General features: G+C 41.6%; 1 protein-coding gene and 1 long non-coding RNA gene across 5 annotated transcripts in view; one reads left to right on the top strand and one right to left on the bottom strand.

Moving 5' to 3' along the window:
* Nucleotides 1-337: 337 nt before the first annotated feature.
* LOC110362016 (uncharacterized) lies at nt 338-15692 on the bottom strand. The gene is made up of 2 exons (XR_010471862.1): nt 15552-15692; nt 338-10387 (listed from the first exon to the last, which is right to left on the bottom strand). It is a non-coding gene; the product is annotated as an uncharacterized LOC110362016 (long non-coding RNA).
* A 140-nt stretch (nt 15693-15832) lies between these two features.
* The window catches only part of ASAP2 (ArfGAP with SH3 domain, ankyrin repeat and PH domain 2), a 91753-nt gene continuing 86104 nt past the window's right edge, over nt 15833-21481 (top strand). For 2 of the 4 annotated variants that reach the window (XM_065059550.1, XM_065059547.1), the window contains exon 1: nt 15917-16238. In XM_065059550.1, the coding sequence (XP_064915622.1) occupies nt 16113-16238 (126 nt within the window). In that variant the 5' untranslated portion in view covers nt 15917-16112. Of the gene's footprint in view, nt 16239-21481 lie in introns of all 4 variants that reach the window. The other 2 variants (XM_065059549.1, XM_065059546.1) reach the window with 2 other exon arrangements.

The raw sequence follows: 21481 nt of genomic DNA, 5'->3' as shown, positions 1-21481 counted from the left end.
GTACCAGACTTCTGTGGGCGTGCTCTATTACATATTTATTTATCTGAGTGATGTTTCTGCCTCCTTTTGTAAAGACAAGCAAAAAAGAACAAAGCAATACCAAACAAACCTTTGCTAATATATGCTTTCTTCTGGGTGGAGCCTGCTGTTGTTTCAGCTGCTTTTTTCCATTAAAGTATTTAGTAACTTCTTAATGTTAAATGAGGAATCCCATAATGCTCTACACATAACAACATACTCACCCTTGCTGAAGGTGCTGATAAATCCTGATTTTTTACTGTTGTACAGGACTTTGGGCCAAGTGGAGAAGAATATCATCAAGCAATCAATTTTTCAATTTATTTTCCATCTGAATTTTACAGAGGTTTCATATATGCTTATATTAGCTTTGTAGACTGTACTTCCCTTGGTCTTTGTCTTCTCTTCTGTTTATTTATACTATTTTAGCCCCTCCAGCAACATTCAATAAATAATCATTTCCTTTCTGTTAAAATCTACCATTGTATAATGTTTATTTCAATGCATGTTTGCTACTGTTTTAGCTGAAAATCATCATCACCACCAGCCTGAGAAAGCTGAATTAAAGAAGTTGCTAGTGCAGGCCAGCAAAGATTGTAACTCACAGAAATCAGGAAAATGAAAGCAAATGTGGCTACATTTCAGCTATGTAGCGCACACAATCCTGCATGAAGTGAAAGTCAAATAATTTATGATTTATATTACACATTGCATACAGAATAAAAATACTCTTAATGTAATGGTATTTTTGATAAGCATATAGCAGCAGTGTATTTCCCATTGATACTGAGTCACTAAGTCAGATCCAGCTCAACGTTGATTTCCAGTTTACAGACTCAATAGACTCCCAGTCCTAGTGGAAGAAAGGCCAACTGCATGATTTTCCAACAGAAAACTCAGAAAGAACAGATAAGATCTCAGAATTTCTGAGGTCTTTAAAAAAAATCTATGTGTCCTACCCATTCAAAAGACAGAAGATTTGTTGGTATTCACGGGGCACAATTGTTCTTTCATTTTCTTGGGTAGAAAATAAAAGAACATTGAGAGATTTTACACTAGAAAGACTGTGGCATGCAATGTCTCAGCCAGTAGATGACAACTTAGAAGATGAGCTTCCAGCCAGATATTCAGTTTTGCTACAGTCCTCCTTTAATATGCTACTCATGCAGGCATCCACCTGTCAAAGCAGTTTTCCTACTGCCTCCCCACAGTCACACCAGTAAGTACATTTTCTTCTCCTGAAACAACACACTTTGCTGCATGTACATGTCTCATCTGAAAAGCTTTAAAGTATCCTGGGACCTCCTTAACCAGACAGATCCTAACATACAGTCTTTCTTTAAACTTTTGGTGGCAAGTTCCTTATGACACATATAGTAAATTCACTCAAATGAAAAAAGAGGCCACCCCACTGTACTTTGACACTGAATCACTGTGTACCTCCCATTCCTGTACTTCAGGTGCAAGCCCTGTGTTTTTGCCACTCCATTACATTTTGGTTGTTTTCCTTTTATAAAGCGAGTCCAAAGCATCACCAAATCAAAGCTCTCCACTTGTTTTTGATGATAGGTTTTCTATCTTCTTGGCATATGTGGAAGTTTTGCTATAAAATGAGGTCATTAAAGGACTGCTGTGTAATGGCACTGAAGAGCTCATACAGCACCTGTTACACAATGTCAACTAGTAAAAGTAGAGCTACCAGCAACAGACCATGACAATGGCAACAGCAATGATAACAATGCTTAACTACTTCACAGTTGTTTGGAGTTTTCCACAAAACCAGTACTTTTCACACAAAGAGGAGGTCAAAACCTGCTAATAATAATTTATGAAAATGACACACTGTTTTACAACAAACAAACATGACGTTAATGCGCAAAGTCTAAACACTCTTGTGGACTATATTTCCACTGTACTTCTGGAAAGGCAGAATTGTACAAAGGAGAACTGCACTGGCTCAGACACATGGTCAAATAGTGGCACAACTGAGACCTCGGTGCTTGTAGGTACATTTTATTACTGCTGTAAAATAACGATAATTTGTGGTGACATGAGACAGAACCTTTTTTCTGCAAAGTCCTATAACATTGCTCTCATTCTCGTTCCCAGAGTTTTCCAGGCAGTGATTGTGGTCTACGGCAGAGCTGAGCTAGCATCACACAGCACTGGGGAAAAACAGAGGATTGTAACAAATAATGCACATCAGCTGTCACAGGGAACTGAGAATGAGGATAGAGAGAGGTCAAGCACCAGCAAGAGGTCGTTTCATGTAAACAGAAGTGGAAAGCACTGAGTTTAGTCAGCTGATTATTTATCTCATATTAAATTTCTCTTGAACATTTGGCTGTGGGATACAAATATGCTAATGTGACTCTGTGGATATTCTTGAAAGCATAATAAATTTGAAGGGTAGATAGATAATCTCATAGAAATAAATACTTTGGACCATGCTAAAATGGTACTCACGACAATACCACTTAGACATTAGAGATATTACAATAATTGGTTTCATGTAAAATAGATAGCTAAAGACATTGGACTGTTTCCCAGGAGTGTGCTAGAATACATCATTGAAGATGGGTTCTTTAATTGAATGCATATAGGAATTGATATAACAGCTTGAGCCATACACAGTATGTCACAAACCTTAACAATTATGGCCACATTTCATTTTGCACACCATCCCATTCCCATAAAATAGCCTGTTTCAAATTTAAAGGTACAGAATCTATTCTATTTGTTTAAGTGGAGTTTTATATCCTTTGAGGAAGGAAACACATCATCCTGCTTTTTACTGAAAAGAACCAAGTACAGTCCTGGAGCAACATAAATAATAAATCTCTCTCTTACGCATTTATAAAGAATCCATCAGTATGATACATATTTAACATACATGCACTTCAAATTTCATTATATATGTATGTGAACATTAACTCCACTTTCTGGGTTTCCATAAATTGTCATGTATAACTGGTTTATAAATATGGGCTAAGCATTTTTATTTTCATTTTCCAGTGTTTTTGAGTACATTTATAGAAGCTGAGAAACTGTTTGCAGCTATGTATACCCTTTTGCTACTGGGGGAAAGTGGTATATCTCCATTTTTTTAAAAGGAGCTGCCAGGATCTAGATTGTTTTTTTAATTAAGTGCAGGAATTGAAGAATTGTCATTGGTAGAGTGCACCCACCCTGTTCTGATTTTGCAGTTGTACATGTGGAAAAGTAAATACAGAGCTACTCAAGTCAGAAGGACCACAGACCACTGTGAACAAATAATCAGACACCCTGCACTAAAGAACTTCCTCCCTTTTTTTATTTGCTTTTTTTTTTTCCCCAAAAAAATACGGGTATCAGAAAGCAAACCATCTCTGCCTTTGGCCAAAACCATCAGTGCACTGTAATGGCTCTCTCATGAGAGTTATCATAAGACAATAGCTTTGGAAATAAAGTGCTGTGTTGTATGTTACTGTAAAGATAATGAAAATATGTGAATGGAAATCATGTGACTTCCTTGGAATGTTCTATTAAATCTCTTGATTGACTCTTATAAATTGCTTTCAAATCACTGCAGTAATACTTTTACCTTAGTTAGAGGGTTGCTCAACAAGTTTTCCAACATTTAAAAAATTCTTCAGAAAAAGATCGAGCTGCTTTCAAAATGGCATATGTGCTTTGAAGCACATACTGGAATTCATTATAAGTTCTTGCAGAAAGTATTATTCTCTTACAGGAAAAATTAGATTGTAAAGCCATATATGTCAAATTAGGTTGCTTGCAGTTTGCACCAGAGTAGCCCCACTTCTGAGGTGTTCAGAAGCCACATGCTCCATTCACAACTGTGGAAACTGTGGTGGCTCTGGTGTTCTGAAATGAACTTCAGAGTGTGTTACATTATTTATGATACTGTTAACCTAAGCCTAAATTAATCACACAGAACTAATGATCAAATCTTGCTTTTTTAATGTGTGAAGATAGTCTAATTTAGGCGAGTGAGATCCGTTCATGTGGATAACCAAGCAAGGAAGACTTAGATTTGGATCTGTACGTTATAAGAAAAATACTGTCCAGGTACTTTTAATTTAGGCTAGGAAAAGCTAACAGTCAATTAATAAGCTGAGCTCAGAGAGCCTGTATCTCCTGGGCAGTCCCCATGTTGGTCCCGGGTGGGGGGGCATGGATTGCATCAGCTGGCAGTCTGGTGAAGATGCTTTCCACTACATGCTCGCTATTCATGCACATGGCAGGTATGGGGCAAATTCTCATGCTCAGCTTACTCCAACCCATAAGGACAGTCTAGTTGAGTGGAGCCAGATTTTCTTCAGGTACCGCTACTTGGGATGCTAATGCAGAGGAATTAAGGGGCTGCCTCAGGCTCCTTACATGCACCACAATAAGTAACTGCACTGCATACAAGCTCTACCGCATCTGAATTCTTAATGCAAGTCAGTTGTTAGTATATATTTTTAATTTCCTTAATATGATATTGTAAATGTTAACATAAATGGAGGATTTTTTAAATTATTATTTTTAACCAGATAAACTTACTAGCTACCACACACCAAGCAACATGCTGGCACATGATTTATTTCTTTTCATTGATAATATGCTCATAGCTTTTTGTGCCAAGGCATGAAAAGTTCATTACTTACGGCACAGGGTATTACATCCTCTCGGATTATAAGTGTCAGTATTTTCTTGATGGACTATTTAAACCATTTTTTTGAGGTAGCAATCTCTTTTTAAGGCATTTCATGGTTGTGTCCCTTTTTCTCCCTATCTAGTCTTTAACAATGGATTGTTTTCTCTTTTTCCTCTGGGTACTGACAATACATTCTTGTAGCCACTGAGAACTGTGTACTCATTACCACTTTTCATTACCTTTTAGTCACTAGATAGTGACACCAAAAGAAAGACTGGCAGATACCTTAAGAGAGTTAGTGCAACTTTACTCAAACACAAATACAGCTGATATAAAAGGGCTGAACTCTGTGACATCCACGAGCCTGTACATTTCTACTGAAGTTCGTCACTGTCTGCCACTGATCCCACAAAGCATGGTAGGGATCAGCTGCTGATAACACCAATGAAAGAAGGTCTTTGTTGTAACACTCTTGGGTTTTTGTACATATTGAAGACCTTGTAAGCCTTATTCAGATTGTCTGCTACTTACCAAACACTGACAGTGTATATGATTCAGTGCTTCAGACAAATCTGTATTTTCCTCTTTGTTTTTTTTTCCTGTTATTTCCATTAATCACAAATGTTTTTATTTATGGTACATGCCTATGATTTAACTCTCTATCCACAATAAATGCCTCATAAATAAACATTTGATTTTTGTGGCCTTCTCTTTAGTGACAAAATAATGATTGAATTGATAAAGTTCAAAGCTAGAAAGTTTTGCCTGTAGTGGATTTCTTATTACCATTATAAATGCTATATTCAAAGAGTTAAAGTTAGTTAGCTATACCAATTCTCCCCGTTTAATTAAATTATTTTGTTTCCTTAAACTGTGTTTAATAAGTAATAGGGGAGACTGGAAAATTAATATACATCATGCCGTATTGATCTAGTTTTAGTTCATTCTGTTTTCTCTCTGAAGTCCATAAGCCTCCAGGTCGTACCTAATCTATTCCTTTCTGACATGCGCATCTTTCTAGTGCCTAAGTGCTGCTGCTGTTCTTGAAACAGCCTCAGAGATTATTTAAATCCTTATCCTTTGCTTTTTCAGCTGTTCACCATTTCCCACATAATTTTACTATGTACTTAAAAACATTATAATTGTACTCTAAGAAACTCCATTATCATATCAAGTCTAACTTAACGTTGAATAGCATTATGCAAGTATAGTCCCCGCACCCATTGTCCTGCAACTGCAGGAACACTGCCAGACCCTCCCATGAATTCCAAAAGTGCCTGGCAGCAATTCCATACTTAGGACTGCATTTAAATGGATAGTTACTGGTGTTGGAGGGTAATGACTTAGTTATAGGTTGTGCATAAATAGGTGAGATGCAAGCGAAGTCAAGACTGTGCAATGATTAAGTGCAATGAGAGCAGACTGCATAATTATTTAGATGACAGCATAGGATATATAACGGTGTGCTTAAAACCCACAGCATGCCAAATTCAAATCTACAGAGTGCAGGGCCACTGTGACTGAAGCAGCTAGATTTAGCAAAGTGAGGTGCCAGCCATAGCATTAGTTAACATATTGAGGATAAGCCTGACAGTTTGGGAGGGATCCACATTCAAAACCAGGCTCCTAAACATGATGCCAGGAGGGAAAGGATGAAGAACAAATCTCTGTATATCAGCCTCACCCCTTCATGGGTATCAGACATAAAGAGACGGGTAAGCATATCAGTAGTTAAACTGAACTGCTTGAGAACAGGGAATGCATTGATCAAAGTACTTATTGTTTCATTTTTCTCAAAGGAAATTAAAAATTTCTTCTTAGATTAATTTTGTTTTAAAAACAGAATTGGAAAGTTTCACTTTCAGAAGCTGAATACCAAAAAAGGGAGGTTAGACTCATAGAACTGGTGCAGAAGACATGGTTGGTTTTGAAGTCCTAATGTCCAATCTAAACCTCCCCTGGTACATCTTCCTACCATACCCCCCTGGGGTTCTGTCCTTGATTGCCAGAGAGATCAGTGCCTGCCCCTCCTGCTCCCCTTGTGAGGAAGCTGCACACCTCGATGAGGTCTTCCCTCAGTCTCCTCTTCTCCAGGCTGAACAAATCAAGTGACTTTAGCCGCTCCTCATATGGCTACCTCTCCAAACCCTTCACCAACTTTGTAGCCCTCTTCTGGACACTCTCCAGTAGCTTTATATCTTTTTTTATACTGTGGCGCCATGCTGATTTGACTGAAAATGAGTTAATTTTCTTCATGCAGTTAGCTAGCACATTAGCTAGTTCATAGCTCGCACGCTCATTATTTGCACTTAGTTTGAGAACAAGAGATAACACCCCAGGACAGAGTTAACGTTTTTAATTGTTCTGGTCTGAGAGTCAAGGATATTCTGAGCTCTGCCCACAGGTGTGAGGCATCGAGGAAGGAGGCATGGATGGGGCAGAGCTTGACTGACATCCAGACTTATCAATGAGCATTGCATCCCATTAGTGTTATACTTCATATTTAAGGAGAGTTAGGAACTTCCAGTCTTTCTCTCACTTCTTTGTCTTCTTCACTGTTTTTGTCGGAGCCAGGGGAGTTCTGTTCGGGACATTTAGTTCAGCCTTTTGCTGTTTTGCAGGGGCCTCTGGGCCTTTCTGCCTTTTTTTCTCTTCGGGATCAGCTGTTCAGGAGCAGTCCCTGCTTCCTGGGACTGGCTGCTCAGTGTGAACAAAGTTCCTGAGGGTGGGGAGCGGGGTGAGCGAGCGGCCATTGTGGTTGCATTCCTAGCTCGGGTTAAACCAGGATGGGTCCCCAGAACCACACCCAGTGCTCCAGGTGAGGCCACACCAGCGCAGAGCAGAGCAGGACAATCACCTCCCTTGCCTGGCTGGCAATGCTGTGTTTGATGCACCCCAGGACATGGTTGGCCCTCTTGGCTGCCAGGGCACACTGTTGGCTCCACAATCTCATGGTATCACAATATAATAAGCTGGGTGTCATCACCATTCTGACACTGTGATGTTTGGTAAAACACCTCGTTGCTGGGATGCCTTAGAAGTCCAGAGAGTAGGCCATATCCACAACAGTGCAGACAGCACTAATCTGTAAGGACAATCTAATCCTTATTTTTGTCCACTCCCAGCCTTCACTCTGAGTTCCCCTTTCTCCAGCAGTTAACTTTTGGGATGAAGTTTATAGGCCATTAAGACACCCCATACTAACTTATTCCACATTTCAGCATGCCAGTGCTAGAAGACAACATTAAGAAAAAACAAATAATGATGGAAATTTATTAAAAGTACAAGTAACCTCAAAAGACAGTCAAAAAAAGCTTTGTAGCAATTAGATTCAGAAATGAGGATTGGGGTTTTCCACTGACAAAGGTCAGCAGGCAATTTGACTGTGCACAACCAGCAGATGTTGGTATGATGTTGTTTTCCTAAGATAACTTAACTAGATAAGGCAGTATTTTCTCATTGACTACAAAAGGAAGAGCTCTGCTGTGAGACAGTGTTCTTCTTCCACTGGTCTCAGCCTACAAAAGTTTTCACCTACAACTGTCCTAGTATTTTTTACAAATTTGTGAAAACTATGTAAGATTTCCTCCCTAATAGTCTGGGCACATCTTAGTGATCTCAAAGAAAAATTCAGAGGTTTTCACTATAAACTCTTTCTTCTGTCATTATCCATATCCTTTGAGCCTGCTGTTGACAGCAGCTCAACGTGAGTCAGCTCTGTGCCCTGGCAGCCAAGAGGGCAAATTGTGTCCTGGGGTGCATCAAACACACCACCATCAGCTGTTCAAAAGGGGGGATTATCCTGTTCTGTCCAGTGTTGGTGTGGCCTCACCTTGAGTACTGTGTGCAGTTCTGGTTCCCACAATTTAAGCAGGATGTGGAGGTCCTTGAATGTGTCCAGAAGAGGTCAACAAAGCAGGTAAAAAGGGCTGGAAAGAAGGTCTTGTGAGGAGCATCTAAGGCCTCCGGGTTTGTCTAGTTTGGAGAAAAGGAGGCTGAGAGGCGACCTCATTGCTCTCTACAGCTTCCTAAAGAGGGGACATGGAGAGGGAGATGCTGACCTCTTCTCTCCCTGGTACCCAGTGATAGGATACATGGGAATGGTTCAAAGCTGCATCAGGGAAGCTTCAGACTGGACATCAGGCAGCATTTCTTTACCAAGAGGATGCTCAAACACTAGAACAGGCTTCCTAGAGAGGTGGTCAGTGCCCCAATCCTGTCAGTGTTTAAGAGGCATTTGGACAATGTCCTTAGTAACATACTTTCAGCCCTGAAATGGTCAGGCAGTTGGACTATATGATCATTGCAGGTCCCTTTCAACTGAAATAGTCCATTCTGTTCTATTCATATAGTCATAGTGCTGTGCTATAAAAACTATGTCTTCTTGGTATAACTTGAAAGAATAACCTTCTCCACAGAATCTTTCCTGCCTGAAGAGCCTCCTGAGGTACAGGTTGGTCCAAGCTGTAAAGATTCTGTAGACTCTTTCCCTACTATTCAGAGCCACTATAAGCACTTCCCCCAGTAGGATGCAGGTCCTTTGTAGGTCTGAAATGTCAAACTAGTCCAGTACAAGCATCAGGAGCACTTGCAGAACAGGACCTTGCTCAAGCAGAGTTCAAAAGCAGAACTACGATCTCTGAAGGGAGTTCCTTTCTGCACTGCCTAAGCCCTGCCGTGTCTCCCAACACCACGCAGTTGTCCTGCAGAGTAGCTAACATTTCCTACCACTTTCCATGGATTCCAGATCATCAGCTGCAGACAAGCAACTCATGCAGCAAAAGATGGCCCCTGAAAGGCATCCAAGGCAGCTAGTTCATCACTGCCAGATATTCACACTCAAGGCAGGTGATCAGGAGTAAGTTTGAACAGGTGAGGACTCCACCATAAAAGGATAGAAGACTTGACGTAGAAGATTTATTTTTGTTTCTAAATGTATTCTCCACTTTAAAGGTCATCATATTTTATTTAACAGACGTTCATGAAGTACATGATCACATATGCTTCACTCTTGATTAGATGCCTGACTCTGGGAGATGAAATAGAGTTATGCACTTTTGTTAAATTCTACTTTGTTTTGAGCCATGCTTCATTGCAATGGGAAAACTTTGAACTTCTGTGTTTGTTTTTCCATATTAAAGCCAGGAGAACATCAGTTTCAGTTCCCTTTTTTGACAGTCTTTCTTTCTTCCTCTGTCTTGCTCAGGCCCTAGCCAGATGGAATTGCATGTAATTTCTCAGGGTTTCATAGTATTCTGAGTTGTCTTTTTGAAGAGAGACCACTTCCTAGTTTCCAGATTCCAGTGGGGCAACGGAGTACTTTTGCTGAACTGACTTTCAGGAGTCTCTTCTTGACAGCAAATTTATGAGACTAATAAAGGTGCTTTGTGTTTTATAACAATATAGGTCAGTTTTTTTTTTTCCTCTTTCTAAAAATTCTTGAATCTGAGAACATTCCTCATGCCTCTTCACTCTGTGCCCATGGAAACTAATGTCTCTTCATTCCTAAACATAATTCGATTGTCTTCCATGGAATTCTTGTTGCCTGAAACTTCATTGATTCTGGAACCAAACTGTAATTCTGTAATTTCTCAGAAAAGAAATCACCTTATCCCAAGTTATACATCAGGGAGCTGATGCAACAGAGCACAGGGTACTGAACACGGTCTGATGAATGCAAAAGTGGCCCACAGACTCCTGATTTTGATGATTTTCATTGGTGATCTAGAGCTGTAGATCAGAAAAAAAAATCAAAAAGGCATTTCAACAGAAAGGCAGTCTACCTGCTTTGTGTTCTCTTCTTTGGGCACAGCTGAGCTGCTGACAGGAATGATGTGGTTCAGGGTGACATGAGGCTTGAGAAGTGACCCTCCATGATGCGCTTGGTCTTGTGAATATTGTGATTGCAGTGGTGTTTACACGACTGCCTAGGTACCACGAAGACTGAGTTTGCCTCTCCTGATGTTAACTGAAAGGTTGTGGCAGTTAGGGATAGTGACAAAGGCTGAAGTAGCAGGACTTCCAGGGGACACACAATATGTATAACATGAATATTAGAAGAACCTTTCTGGGACTGCAGTATGATAACTAACTCTCAGCAGTCAGTATCCTTGAGGGCTTCCCATCTATGTTTGTTCTAGAGATGGCCCAGGGGCCTGCAGCTGTGTCCAGACAGCACAATCCAGCCTGAGGCACTATGAGAGGGGCAGCACTAGAGAGCATCTTGAAAGAGCTGTGCAGACGTATTTGGTCTAACCCATTGAAGCGAACACTGGATTCCAAAAAACAGAAACATTCTCATGTAACACATGGGAGCACACACATTCATCCAGGGTGTACATTACAAATACTATGACCAGAAGATATTATTATCAAATTCACATTAAAAAAAAAAATAAAAATGGTGCAGTTCTGCCATATCTCAGTAAGCAAAATTCCCATTGCGCTGAAAGGTGTACAGACTTGAGTCCTGCCCACTTTCACCCTTTAAGTATCATACTCCCCTGCTACTGGTTAAAACAATTTTTTGGGAGTTTTGAAGGAAACAGCACAAAATACCAACACCCTTCTCTGTGTTTGCTTTCTTGTCTTTGTTCACATGCTACCACTTCAGTTGTAGGTGCTGTTGTTACCATTAATACTAGTGAAAAGGGATCTCTGTAAATTCTCCACAAAAGTCAGTGAGAGCAATGCAAGGGAACATGATTACATGGTAAGTGTGGGAAAAGCATGTGCTTGTAACAGAGGTTCCCAAATAGGCATTTCCAAATGCAAAAAGACTTAAAAAATATACTTATCTGAACTATCTTTTTTTAAATTGCACTTATTTGTAGAAGTAAATCCCTAGAAATATACATATAGCAGCAAGCACATTTTCAAATAGGAATTATTTTCAACAGAAAAATGTCACGAGTTCATTCTTAAACAGTGGACATACTTCCTATTCTAAAGCCACTGCACGTTATAATTGGTATCATTAAAACATGAGTTAGACCTGTAAAATCATAGGAGAGACTTAAAAACGTATTTGCTCTATTGGAGGTTTGAGAAGCCTTTCTCCAAAACTGTGGGAACAAATTTCAAAAATGGAATCTGTTTTGAAAGTGTTTATCTGAACACCAGGGATTGATACTGAAAGAAAAATATCATAAGGCTTGGGATGAAACAACAAGATGCAGTAACAAGGCTTATCACACAGTGTTTTACTTATCTGCTATGACTTATATGTACTACATACATTTCTGAGTCTAACCTCTACCTGCCTGAAAATTGTAAGCCAGTAATTAGCACCTGACAGGATATATTTATTTGCATGTTTACTTTTTAAGTTCAAAGATAAGCAATGAGAGTAATGCCATTTTCTATGAACCACCTTCTTCTTTTGTTCCCTCAAATCACCTTTAACAGAATTAACAAATACACCTCAGAATCCTTGTAAATACTACGTACATACAAAGAAGGCAAATAAAAAATACTTCCTCAAACTATCTGAAGCTATCAAAGAATGAAATTATGTGGAAAAAAATTATATCAAAGAAAGATAGAGCAAACACTATTAAACAATCTGTTACTGAGCTGGTCAGTGAAGGGCAATAATGACATGACTGCTGTGGAAAAAAACAACTCCTTACACACTTTGAGCCTTATCCCAGGCAGCTGCTTGAGAGATCATCAAATATGCTAACCAGCTCATCATGTTCTCTCCCTGCTATTCTCACAGCTCCTTTAGCATGTCCTTTCATTAGACAGATACTAATTTTTGCCTCTGTTTGATCCATGACATTAACTTCCAACTCCGAACTGTTAAATTTCAAGGACACAAAGTCTTGTGCGCTTTCTCTCATGCTGACCCTCATTCTTGTAATAATTTCCCCTTAAACATCCCAATCTATCTCCTAATCCTCCTTGAAAGCCCTACTTAAAATGTCTTCAGAAACATTTGGGCAACAGTGTGTGAAGATCACAGACTGTCATACAGACCAATAATGGTCCAGTATTTCCTTATATTCACTCAATTGCCTTTCCCATTAGCTAATTTTAGACACTCAGTTCTGCAGAGGCTGCTTTATTGTTCTGTGTTTGTATAGCACCTGGCCCTTGGGTTGGGATCTTACTGGCTGTGATGCAAATGGATATTTTGATATACAGGCAGGATTTCTAAAGGCTCAAAAACCAAAAAGAGAAGAAAACTAGGTATTTTAAAATCTACCTTATGATTTGGAAGGCCTAAGATGTCTTTAACAACACTGACTGATAAAACTATTAACATCGGTTTAAAGTCAGTGTAGGAAGAAATGTTTGTACAATTCAAGTATTGTGATTTCCATATGTTCTGAAAGGGAAAGCGATCTAAACCCTGATGTTTCACACCGCTTTATGGAGTTGTAGTCTATGCATATCCACAAGACAAGAAGCTTTTCAGCAGAGCAACGTGCAAATCTTGAATGTCTGGAAAGTGTTTTTGTTATTTATTTCTCTTTAGTAGAAGACCTCCAATTGCATGACTGGGTCAAAGATGGCAGTGACATTTGAAAGACAGACAGAGTCCAAAGGAGAAGGAGCAATAGTGAGCAAGCAAGCAAGCAGAAAAACACTAGATACAAAACAGCAGTACCAGACCCCACACAAGCAAGCCTTGTTCACAGCTGTCTCATTATTAATCCATTGCACTGTAACACTGATTCACAGATTCAAATAATGGGGATAGATGCTGAAATTAAATGTCACTCATAAATACCTAGAGGCCAGAGTAGACAAGTAGATGAGCCAGTATGATACTGGAACCAGAAAGTCTACTGACACTCCTGAATGTAACAGTGAGGGAGAACCAGGATCATAATTTATTGATGTGTTAGAACTATAAAAATGATGGAAGGGCTGAGAAAATACCCTTCCAGTGAGAGACGCAGGACTCAGACACACTAACAGAAGTGTTACTGCAGAGTAACGAGTTGCCACATGTCAGTTGACCCACAGTCACCATCTGTGTACACAGCCTTGGTTTGTGGCCAATGCAAAGCAATTCAAATTAGCTCTGCCCTCTTTTAAAGAGAGGAGCTGATCAGCTTGGTTTATCAAGAAACAAAACTGAGAAATTATTTCATTACAGTATACAATGCCCATAGGGAGAAAAGTCTGAGTGCTGAATAGCTCCTTAACCTACTGAAAGAAATTGTATTAAGAAGCAATAGCTGGAAGACACAATAATTGTGACTAGTCATTGTCCTAGAACACTAACAGGAGCCCTGGGTTCTCCAAACTGTTGAGTCTTTATATCAAGACTAGATGTCTTCTAGAAGGTTCACCCAAGCACAAGTCTTTAGCTTCAGAAAATATGTGCATTATGTCAAGCAAAAAGGCCTAGCCATTTCATCGAGATGGCAAATTTTTGTATCTGTTAAGGTAAAGATCAGAAGATATCACTGCAATCATCGAACCTAACCTGATGTGTAAATATGGTCTATAGAATTTAAAGATTCATTGCATGACGACAGTGTCTGAGTTGTATATACTCCAGTATAAAACTGAAGATAGAACCACTAGATATTATATTGATATGCTGTAGATTTGGACTACACCTGACAGAAGGTCTGCTGCAAAAAGTAAAGATCTAGTATTATTAGCCTTTCAGACCCCATGTTTTTCATCCTCTTCAAATTTTACAAATAAATATGCCACATTAGAAGATAAGATAGAATGCGAGTTTGAGTAATAGTGTGGTAAGTGTTGCTCTAAAGGTATCATGATCAGCTAATACAAAAATGAAGACATCACACATATTTTTAGCAAGAATGAGTATTTATACTCAACCTGATCGCAAATATACCCATTTATTATGTGACATACAAATACAGACATGACATTTAATGCATCAGCACTGGAGCAACTTATACCTGTACACGCCACATTAACTGAAACATGCGCAAGTCTTAAAGAGGACAGGGGTTTATAATAAAATTATATGGACACAAAAGTTAAAAGCAAAATAATGGTGCTGAATTTTATGAAAGAAAATAAGGAACAATAGAATGGAAAAACTAGTAAGAACCAGAGCAAGGAAACATCATGCCGATAGTCACTGCTTATGCATCTGCTTTTCTACAACCAATAAAATAAATATAGTTGACAAGCTTCGTTGTTTATGTTAAAGAACTATATGTAAGAGTAACAACGATTGCAAAGGGCTGTAACATCTGGGCAGGCCTGCAGTTATTTACTTGGACATCTAACAAACTGCAGTAAAAGTACCTGCTTACTCATCTGAATTCCCTGGGGAGTTTTAAATCACAGTAATACAGAATCACTTATAGAAAGTCAGTAACTGTATCACCAGAGAGTAATGAAAGAGCCACAGATGAGTTCCTGGGCCAAAATAAGAGCCTTCCAAAGCTTTCCGCACTAACAGGCTGGAAGTCCTCAGGGCTTTGAGGCCAAGAGAAACCACCACCATGGATCCCGTCCCAGCACCCGCACCATGGCCACTTGGTGACACCTCGCCAACCCTCCTGCTGCATCAGGCACAGCCGCCACTGCTGGGGCTGAGTTCTGCACTTTCTGCCTCAGTTAATCCTTGTGACTCTAAAGAACAAAGCGTCTCCTCTGGTAACAACACTTCCTCTTCCCAAGCTTTCTAAGAATTTAGATATAAATGCTACTTAGCCTAAAAGTATTTTTGCACGGACCTCCTGGGAATGACAGCATTTCTCAACTTTGTCTCCCCTGAAACGAGGCAGCAAACTCATAAAAGAGATTAAACTGTCAAAATATAGATTACGAACTGTGAGGGAAGAGACTGTCCCTGGCAACCTTGGGCAGCGACAGAGGGGACAGTGCAAAGACCTGCCCTGTGGGCTTCACCCGTCCCTCCAGGCGTCAGGCAGGCATCGCACCTCACCTTCTCCTGCCCTTGGGTGTCCGTGTTGTCGTTAAACGTGTTGTCTTAATTACACGGCCGGGTTTGTTCTGGCCGTCCCTGGGATTATCCGGCCACGCTGTCCCCCAACCCGGCGTCGAGAAAGAGGGGCCGCCATCTTCCCAGGGCGGGCGCCGGGGGGCGAGTGCGCGGCCTCAGGTCTCGTCCGGGCGTGCGGAGGCTGAGCCGGGGGTCATGCGGCCGCGCCTCGGCCCGCCCCCGCCCTGCGAGCGTGTGTGAGGGAGAAAGCGAGAGGGAGGGCGGGGTGTGGAGGCAGCTCCCGCCACTCGCCGCTGGGCGTGTGCCCGGCCCCCGGTGCTGCGTGACCGCGCGGGGAGGAGTGTGGGTGCGGGGAATTTCCTTGTGTGGCGGCGGAGGAACAACACCGCTCCAGACGGCGGGACTGCGAGGAGGGCGCTGCCGCCGCCCGTTGCCGAGCGATGTGAGGGGGGAGCCCCCCTGGGCCCTCCCCTCCCCCCGGAGCCGCCTGCTTTCCCCCCTTCCCCTCTCCCCTCCCCTCGCCCCACTCATCCCCGCCCCGCCATGCCGGACCAGATCTCCGTGTCGGAATTCGTGTCCGAGACCAATGAGGATTACAAGTCACCTACCGCCTCCAACTTCACCACCCGGATGGCCCAGTGCAGGAACACGGTGGCGGCCATCGAGGAGGTGAGCCCCGGGAGGGGAGGCGGGGAGCGGGCTGCGCAGCCCCCTCCGGCCTGGCTGCCCGCCGCGGCGGCAGAGAACAAGGCGCTACCGGCGCTGGCTCCTGCCGCTCCCTTCCCCGCCCGGCCCCGAGGAGCGCCCTCGGCTGCCGCTGAGAGGAAATGGGGCTCGCCCGGGTGGAGAGGGGGAAGAAAAGGAGGCGGGGGGAAGGGCTGCTGCGCTGCTGCCCCCGGCCCGCGGGTTCGTGCTCCGCCCGTGTCCCCGCTCCGAGCTCGCCCCTCAGCGCACGGCGGGGCAGGGGCGCCGGCCACCACCAGCCCCGCTTCTCTCAGCCCGGGGGCAGGGGAGCCCGAACCCTCGTTTCTCTCTCATCCTGGCGCCCGAGGGTCCCCGAGCCAGCCGGTTCCGCCCGCCCGTTCTCCCTCCTACCTGGGGGGGAACTTGAACTCTCCAGCTCCCCCCCTTGTGTCCTCTGCAGCGACACCTGAGCCGTCTCGGCTCCGCCAGCTGCCGTGTGGGGCCGGGGCCCTGGCGGTGCGGGAGGCTGGAGTGTCCTTTCCCCCGTGTGTGTGTGTGTGTCTGCTTCCTAGCGCAGGTGGGATTTAATCTGCTCTCCAGTCACCGCACACGGAAATTAAAACACCCTTCTCCCCCGCCCCCCGGCATATGATTTAAGGTGGCCTTCCCCCGGGAACCGCGTCTTCAGGGTCGGGAGGTGATGCCGGCCCTTCCCGGAGCGGCGAGGACCCGGCGGCGCGGGTTCAGCCGCCCCTCGGTGCGCGGGAGCCCGGGCCGCCGCTGGTTCGCCGCCTCTTGGGCAGCGGGGACTTCGTGTGAGCCGCTTTTGTCTGGCGAAGAGAGCTGTTCGGTGTTCGTTCTTTAAAAGACACTCGAAACGTGCCGTTGAACCTGATGGTGAGAGCCCTCCCTAGCACGAAGGGTGGCTGCCAGCACTGGGGTTGAGAGGGAGGCTCTTTTCCCTCCTGTTTCGAGTCAGAGGGAAATCTGGGACAGGTCTGAACAGTGAGAACACATTCCACATCCCAGTCATACATGCACAATGAGATGAGAATCGTCTGTGCATCTTGATTCCTCTAGCAGCTTCTCAGAATTAACTTGTGGGAGGGGGGGAGTCTTACTTGTGATGCAGATTCATTTGCTCCGTCTACCTGTTACATCAGATCTTACAGTGTTGATTTCTTTTGCAATAAGCATATATTTTAAAAAGAGCCTCTTCAGCAAAAAAGAATCTTGTCAGTAGTTGATGTCCTTTCTTACAAAAGAGCTGCCATTAGCAATGGATTATTAACCTGTCTTAAGTGAACAAAACCCAGGTTAGGTGTTTAAACACCCTTTTCAAGATTTTCCTGTTTTGCCAGTTCCCAGTACCACTAAAGCAAGGAGTTGAAGTCAAAATAATCTGTACAGACAGAATTACTGTTTTGTTCCTGAGGTAATTTTCTTCCCTGTAAGACTGCACTTAAATGCCTGGGTTTAATTATACCTTATTAACCCGATAGTGTAACAATTGTGTATCAAATGCAACTTTTTCTTACAGAATGTTTAGAACAGTGAATTATTTTAGTTGTAAGATAGAGCTGTCTAATAATTCACTAACATAAAATAGAAAGTAGTGTAAGCATAGGGGTCAAAAGCGGTTTTGCTAGGTTTAGAGATTTTTTATTACAAGCCTCACAAAAACTGGTCTTAGCTTCAATTTCTCAAGCTGTATAGTTGCAAAAGTGTCATATCATTTCTCAGGAAAAAACATTTTTTTCATTTTCCTGTTTAATGATAAAATAATTCTATATGATGGCGTGAAATTTAAAACGTATGTATTTTAACGTCTTTTAAAGATTCGTCTCAATAAATTGTGTCTCAAAAACCTTTTTTTTGACATTAGGAGAAGGATATGCATTTAAAAATTTGAATATAGTGGATTCATTTCTTGTTTAAACTGCTTGGCATTTGTTTTTGTCAGTTCTCTCATACACTGCTGTTTGATTTTTAAATAAACTTGATCAGTTTGTTAAATCTTTTGTTTGTATCTCTGCATATTTCAGATATTAGACACTGTCTGCTAGCTTAGGTACAAAAATTATCTTTTATTATAATGATGATAAAGAATGTTCCCAGTGTCTTATAGGTCTAAATAAAGTTTGCAAGGCAGGAGATGAGAGATTGCACTGGCTATACCTGTTCTTAATAGTATCGATCTATCTAGCACTTTTGGCAAAATATCAGCAGTTGCTCTCTGTGCTGCTGTACTAAAACCTGTGTTGAAGTGAGTACTTAATTTTTTTTTCTTTGTGATTTATCAAGGGCAACGAACAAATTTCCATGGTTTCAAAATGGAAATATTTTTTCAGACTTAGGCTCCTTTGGTTTGGAAATACTTGGTTCCTTTAGCATGATGTGCCTGGTCTTTCAGGTTAAATGTGATCCTTCGATAAAAAGAAGTCTACAAATTGTGTAACAGAGAAGTCAGTGCTCAGCACATCTTGTCTAAAAGGCTAGGCAAGAATCAGTTAATCAGCTTGTTATGAGCGAAGTAAGACTTAGTAGAGAATGTGCCTATTATAAAAATGTACAGGTAACACAAAGAACCTATTTGCGTTTCCAGTGTCGCAAGTATAGTGAAGCGTCAGTTCCCAGTGCATGCTGCTCTGTTGCAGTAGACAGTACAGTGCTGAAAACTAGGAGGCCTGGCTGTGTGTGATTTAGGTAATGTGTTGCTCAAAACACTTAACAGGTAAGTTGAAGCCACTCTGGCTGCTGGCTTTCTGTATGCATTGACTTCAACAAGTGACTGTAAGAGCTGGTTTATTAACTGAAGACACTGAAGTTTTCATTTTCCAGGATATTGTGTACGTGTATTAAATCAACAAACCAACTGGTTAATATTAATACTTTGAGGATGTCTCTTAACTGCTTTTCCCAGCAGGTTTGTTTCTGGAACGGGCTGTGCAGCTGCCTGCATGAAGCCAGCTTGAGTCTCCCAAGCCTGACGCTCCCTCTGAAGCAGAGACCGAGGGGGGAGCAGTGTAAAAGCACAGGAGATGGGGGCTGCTGTGGCTTGTCAGCTTGGGCTCAGCTTTGTGCAAACACAGCTCTTTCCACATCCCAATGGGAAGTCTTTTGCACTTATCGTTAACGCTGCTGGCTACCAGTTTTGTAAGTCTGTCTTAGTTAATTAGCAGGTATCTAATAGTGTCTTAAAAGTTTAGTTAATGAGGCCTGGCTTTCAGTGATGGAGTGGAAAGAGCTTGTTAAGTGAGGAAATCAATAAGATGTTGGACGATTATAAGTTTATAATGTACCGATATGTCTCTGTGGGCAATGGTATTACCTTTAATCAGTGTTTTGTGAACTTGGATTAACTGACCTCTGTCAGTTGCAGAATATGGTTGAGTTTTAGTATCAGTTGAAAATAGTCTGAGTTTTACTGTTGTATGTGATGGTGCACACCAGTTACAGACTGTGGATCGTGGCCTGTGAGATCACCAAAAGTGCCTGCATTGCAGTTTAGGAGCTGGTGCCTATTCAAACACTTGGAGAAAGAGAAGCTGATCCTTTGCTCTCAGTAGTGGAAAAGGGATTAGGAAAGGCATGCTCATGGAACACAGCATGATTTCAAAGGAAAAGGAATCATGTAATTTCTGCGTTGTTCTCAGATGAGGATGTTGCTTAGCAAAATGTTTGGCATCTTTAGCTTCTGCTAAAGCAAAATTAAAAGTGAGCAGTAGATGTCACAGGCCCTTACAGGTTACTGTTTAATCCTTGCATGTATGATAGTGACTAAGATTAAACAAGTTTTAATTGATGGAGTGCAGAGCATAGTCACATGATTGGGGGAGGGGTTGCTTGAAATCAGTAATCTAGTCTGGCAAATGCAGTCGGTTTAGTTCACTCCTTCTATTAAAGCTCCTAGGATCTAAAAACATGGGGTAACCATTCTTAAGCTATGAACACCTAAAAATCTGATTTTAGTACTGCTATTTATACTATATATATATATACACACTATATAATATATATATATATTATATTTATACTGCTAGTATCTTAGTACTACTACTAAGATACACTTCTATCTTTTATGTGTTCTAAGTTAAATAAAATAGTACCTGTAATAGTACCTGCAAAGTGGTCCTAATAACTGTGGTCATTAAAGATTTTTAGAAATTATTTTATGGAGTGATTTAATGAATAGAATCCAAGTGTCCCACTTTCTTTGGAAGCATGAATTAAGTTATAAATAATGGAACTGAAGCCCATAAAAATCTTACGTATTTATTTCTATTCTACCTGTTTGTTGTGGTCCAGTATTTCAGGACCAAGAAAGAAGGGCGGGAGGCTGTTGTGCAGGCTACAGAGAGTAGCAGACGGTTCATGTGCTGAGGACATTTCAGTCTAACTTGGGACTGGAGGTGCACAGTTTAGCCCACCTACTTCACTGCAGATTTCCCTACAAAGCAAAGAGAATGGAAACAGTGAGAAAAGTTTAATAGGTTACTGAAACGCCCTCCCCAGCACAGGAACATTTGCTACTGAGGTGAATGTGTTGTAGGAAGTAGACAGGATGAATGTATGGTGGAAAGATGTAAAACATGCAACCAAAAGAAACAATATATTGATACCAAAGATGGCCTTAGTTCTCTGGATAGAAAGATATTTTAGTTTTAGGAGTCTATTTAAAAGACTCTCTCCAAGAATTTCTCTAAAATCTGTGAAATAAGTGTTAAAGCCATCACTTGTAATTTCAGGTCTCCACCTGCATTTGTTCTATAGGCGTCTATTCCATTGCTATTGCACCTCAATGATTCTGATATTTTATAGTTGGGGTTTTTTTTTGTAATTTCCAATCCTAGGAATGTCTCATTTCAGTATCAAGTCCTTCCCTTCCTCACTCATAATGCAGGATTTTGTATCAGGAATGGTAACAACTTCTCGCCACCTACTGTAATCCCACAAGTTTTCAGCTGGCTTGGAAGGGTGTGAGGGATAGATGCCTATGGAATTTCATTCCCTCCTGTAAAAATTCTGTGATTCTCTGTTCCATTTTGGTTCTGCAAAGCTAATGAGGATGAGATGTAATAACAGCTTGGTAGGGTGGGCGAATATGAGACTGGATGCATGCATATGCATGTGTGTTTTTAAAATTTATACTTTCCCCATCATATGTGTTTCACTTGTTAGGTCTTTAGGATCAGCATCCTGTCTTCTTGTACTACATGATTGTGACT

This window comes from Columba livia, chromosome 3 (genome assembly GCF_036013475.1).
Source record: "Columba livia isolate bColLiv1 breed racing homer chromosome 3, bColLiv1.pat.W.v2, whole genome shotgun sequence".
Lineage (NCBI taxonomy): Eukaryota > Metazoa > Chordata > Aves > Columbiformes > Columbidae > Columba > Columba livia.
This window is presented reverse-complemented; position numbering and strand designations above follow the sequence as displayed.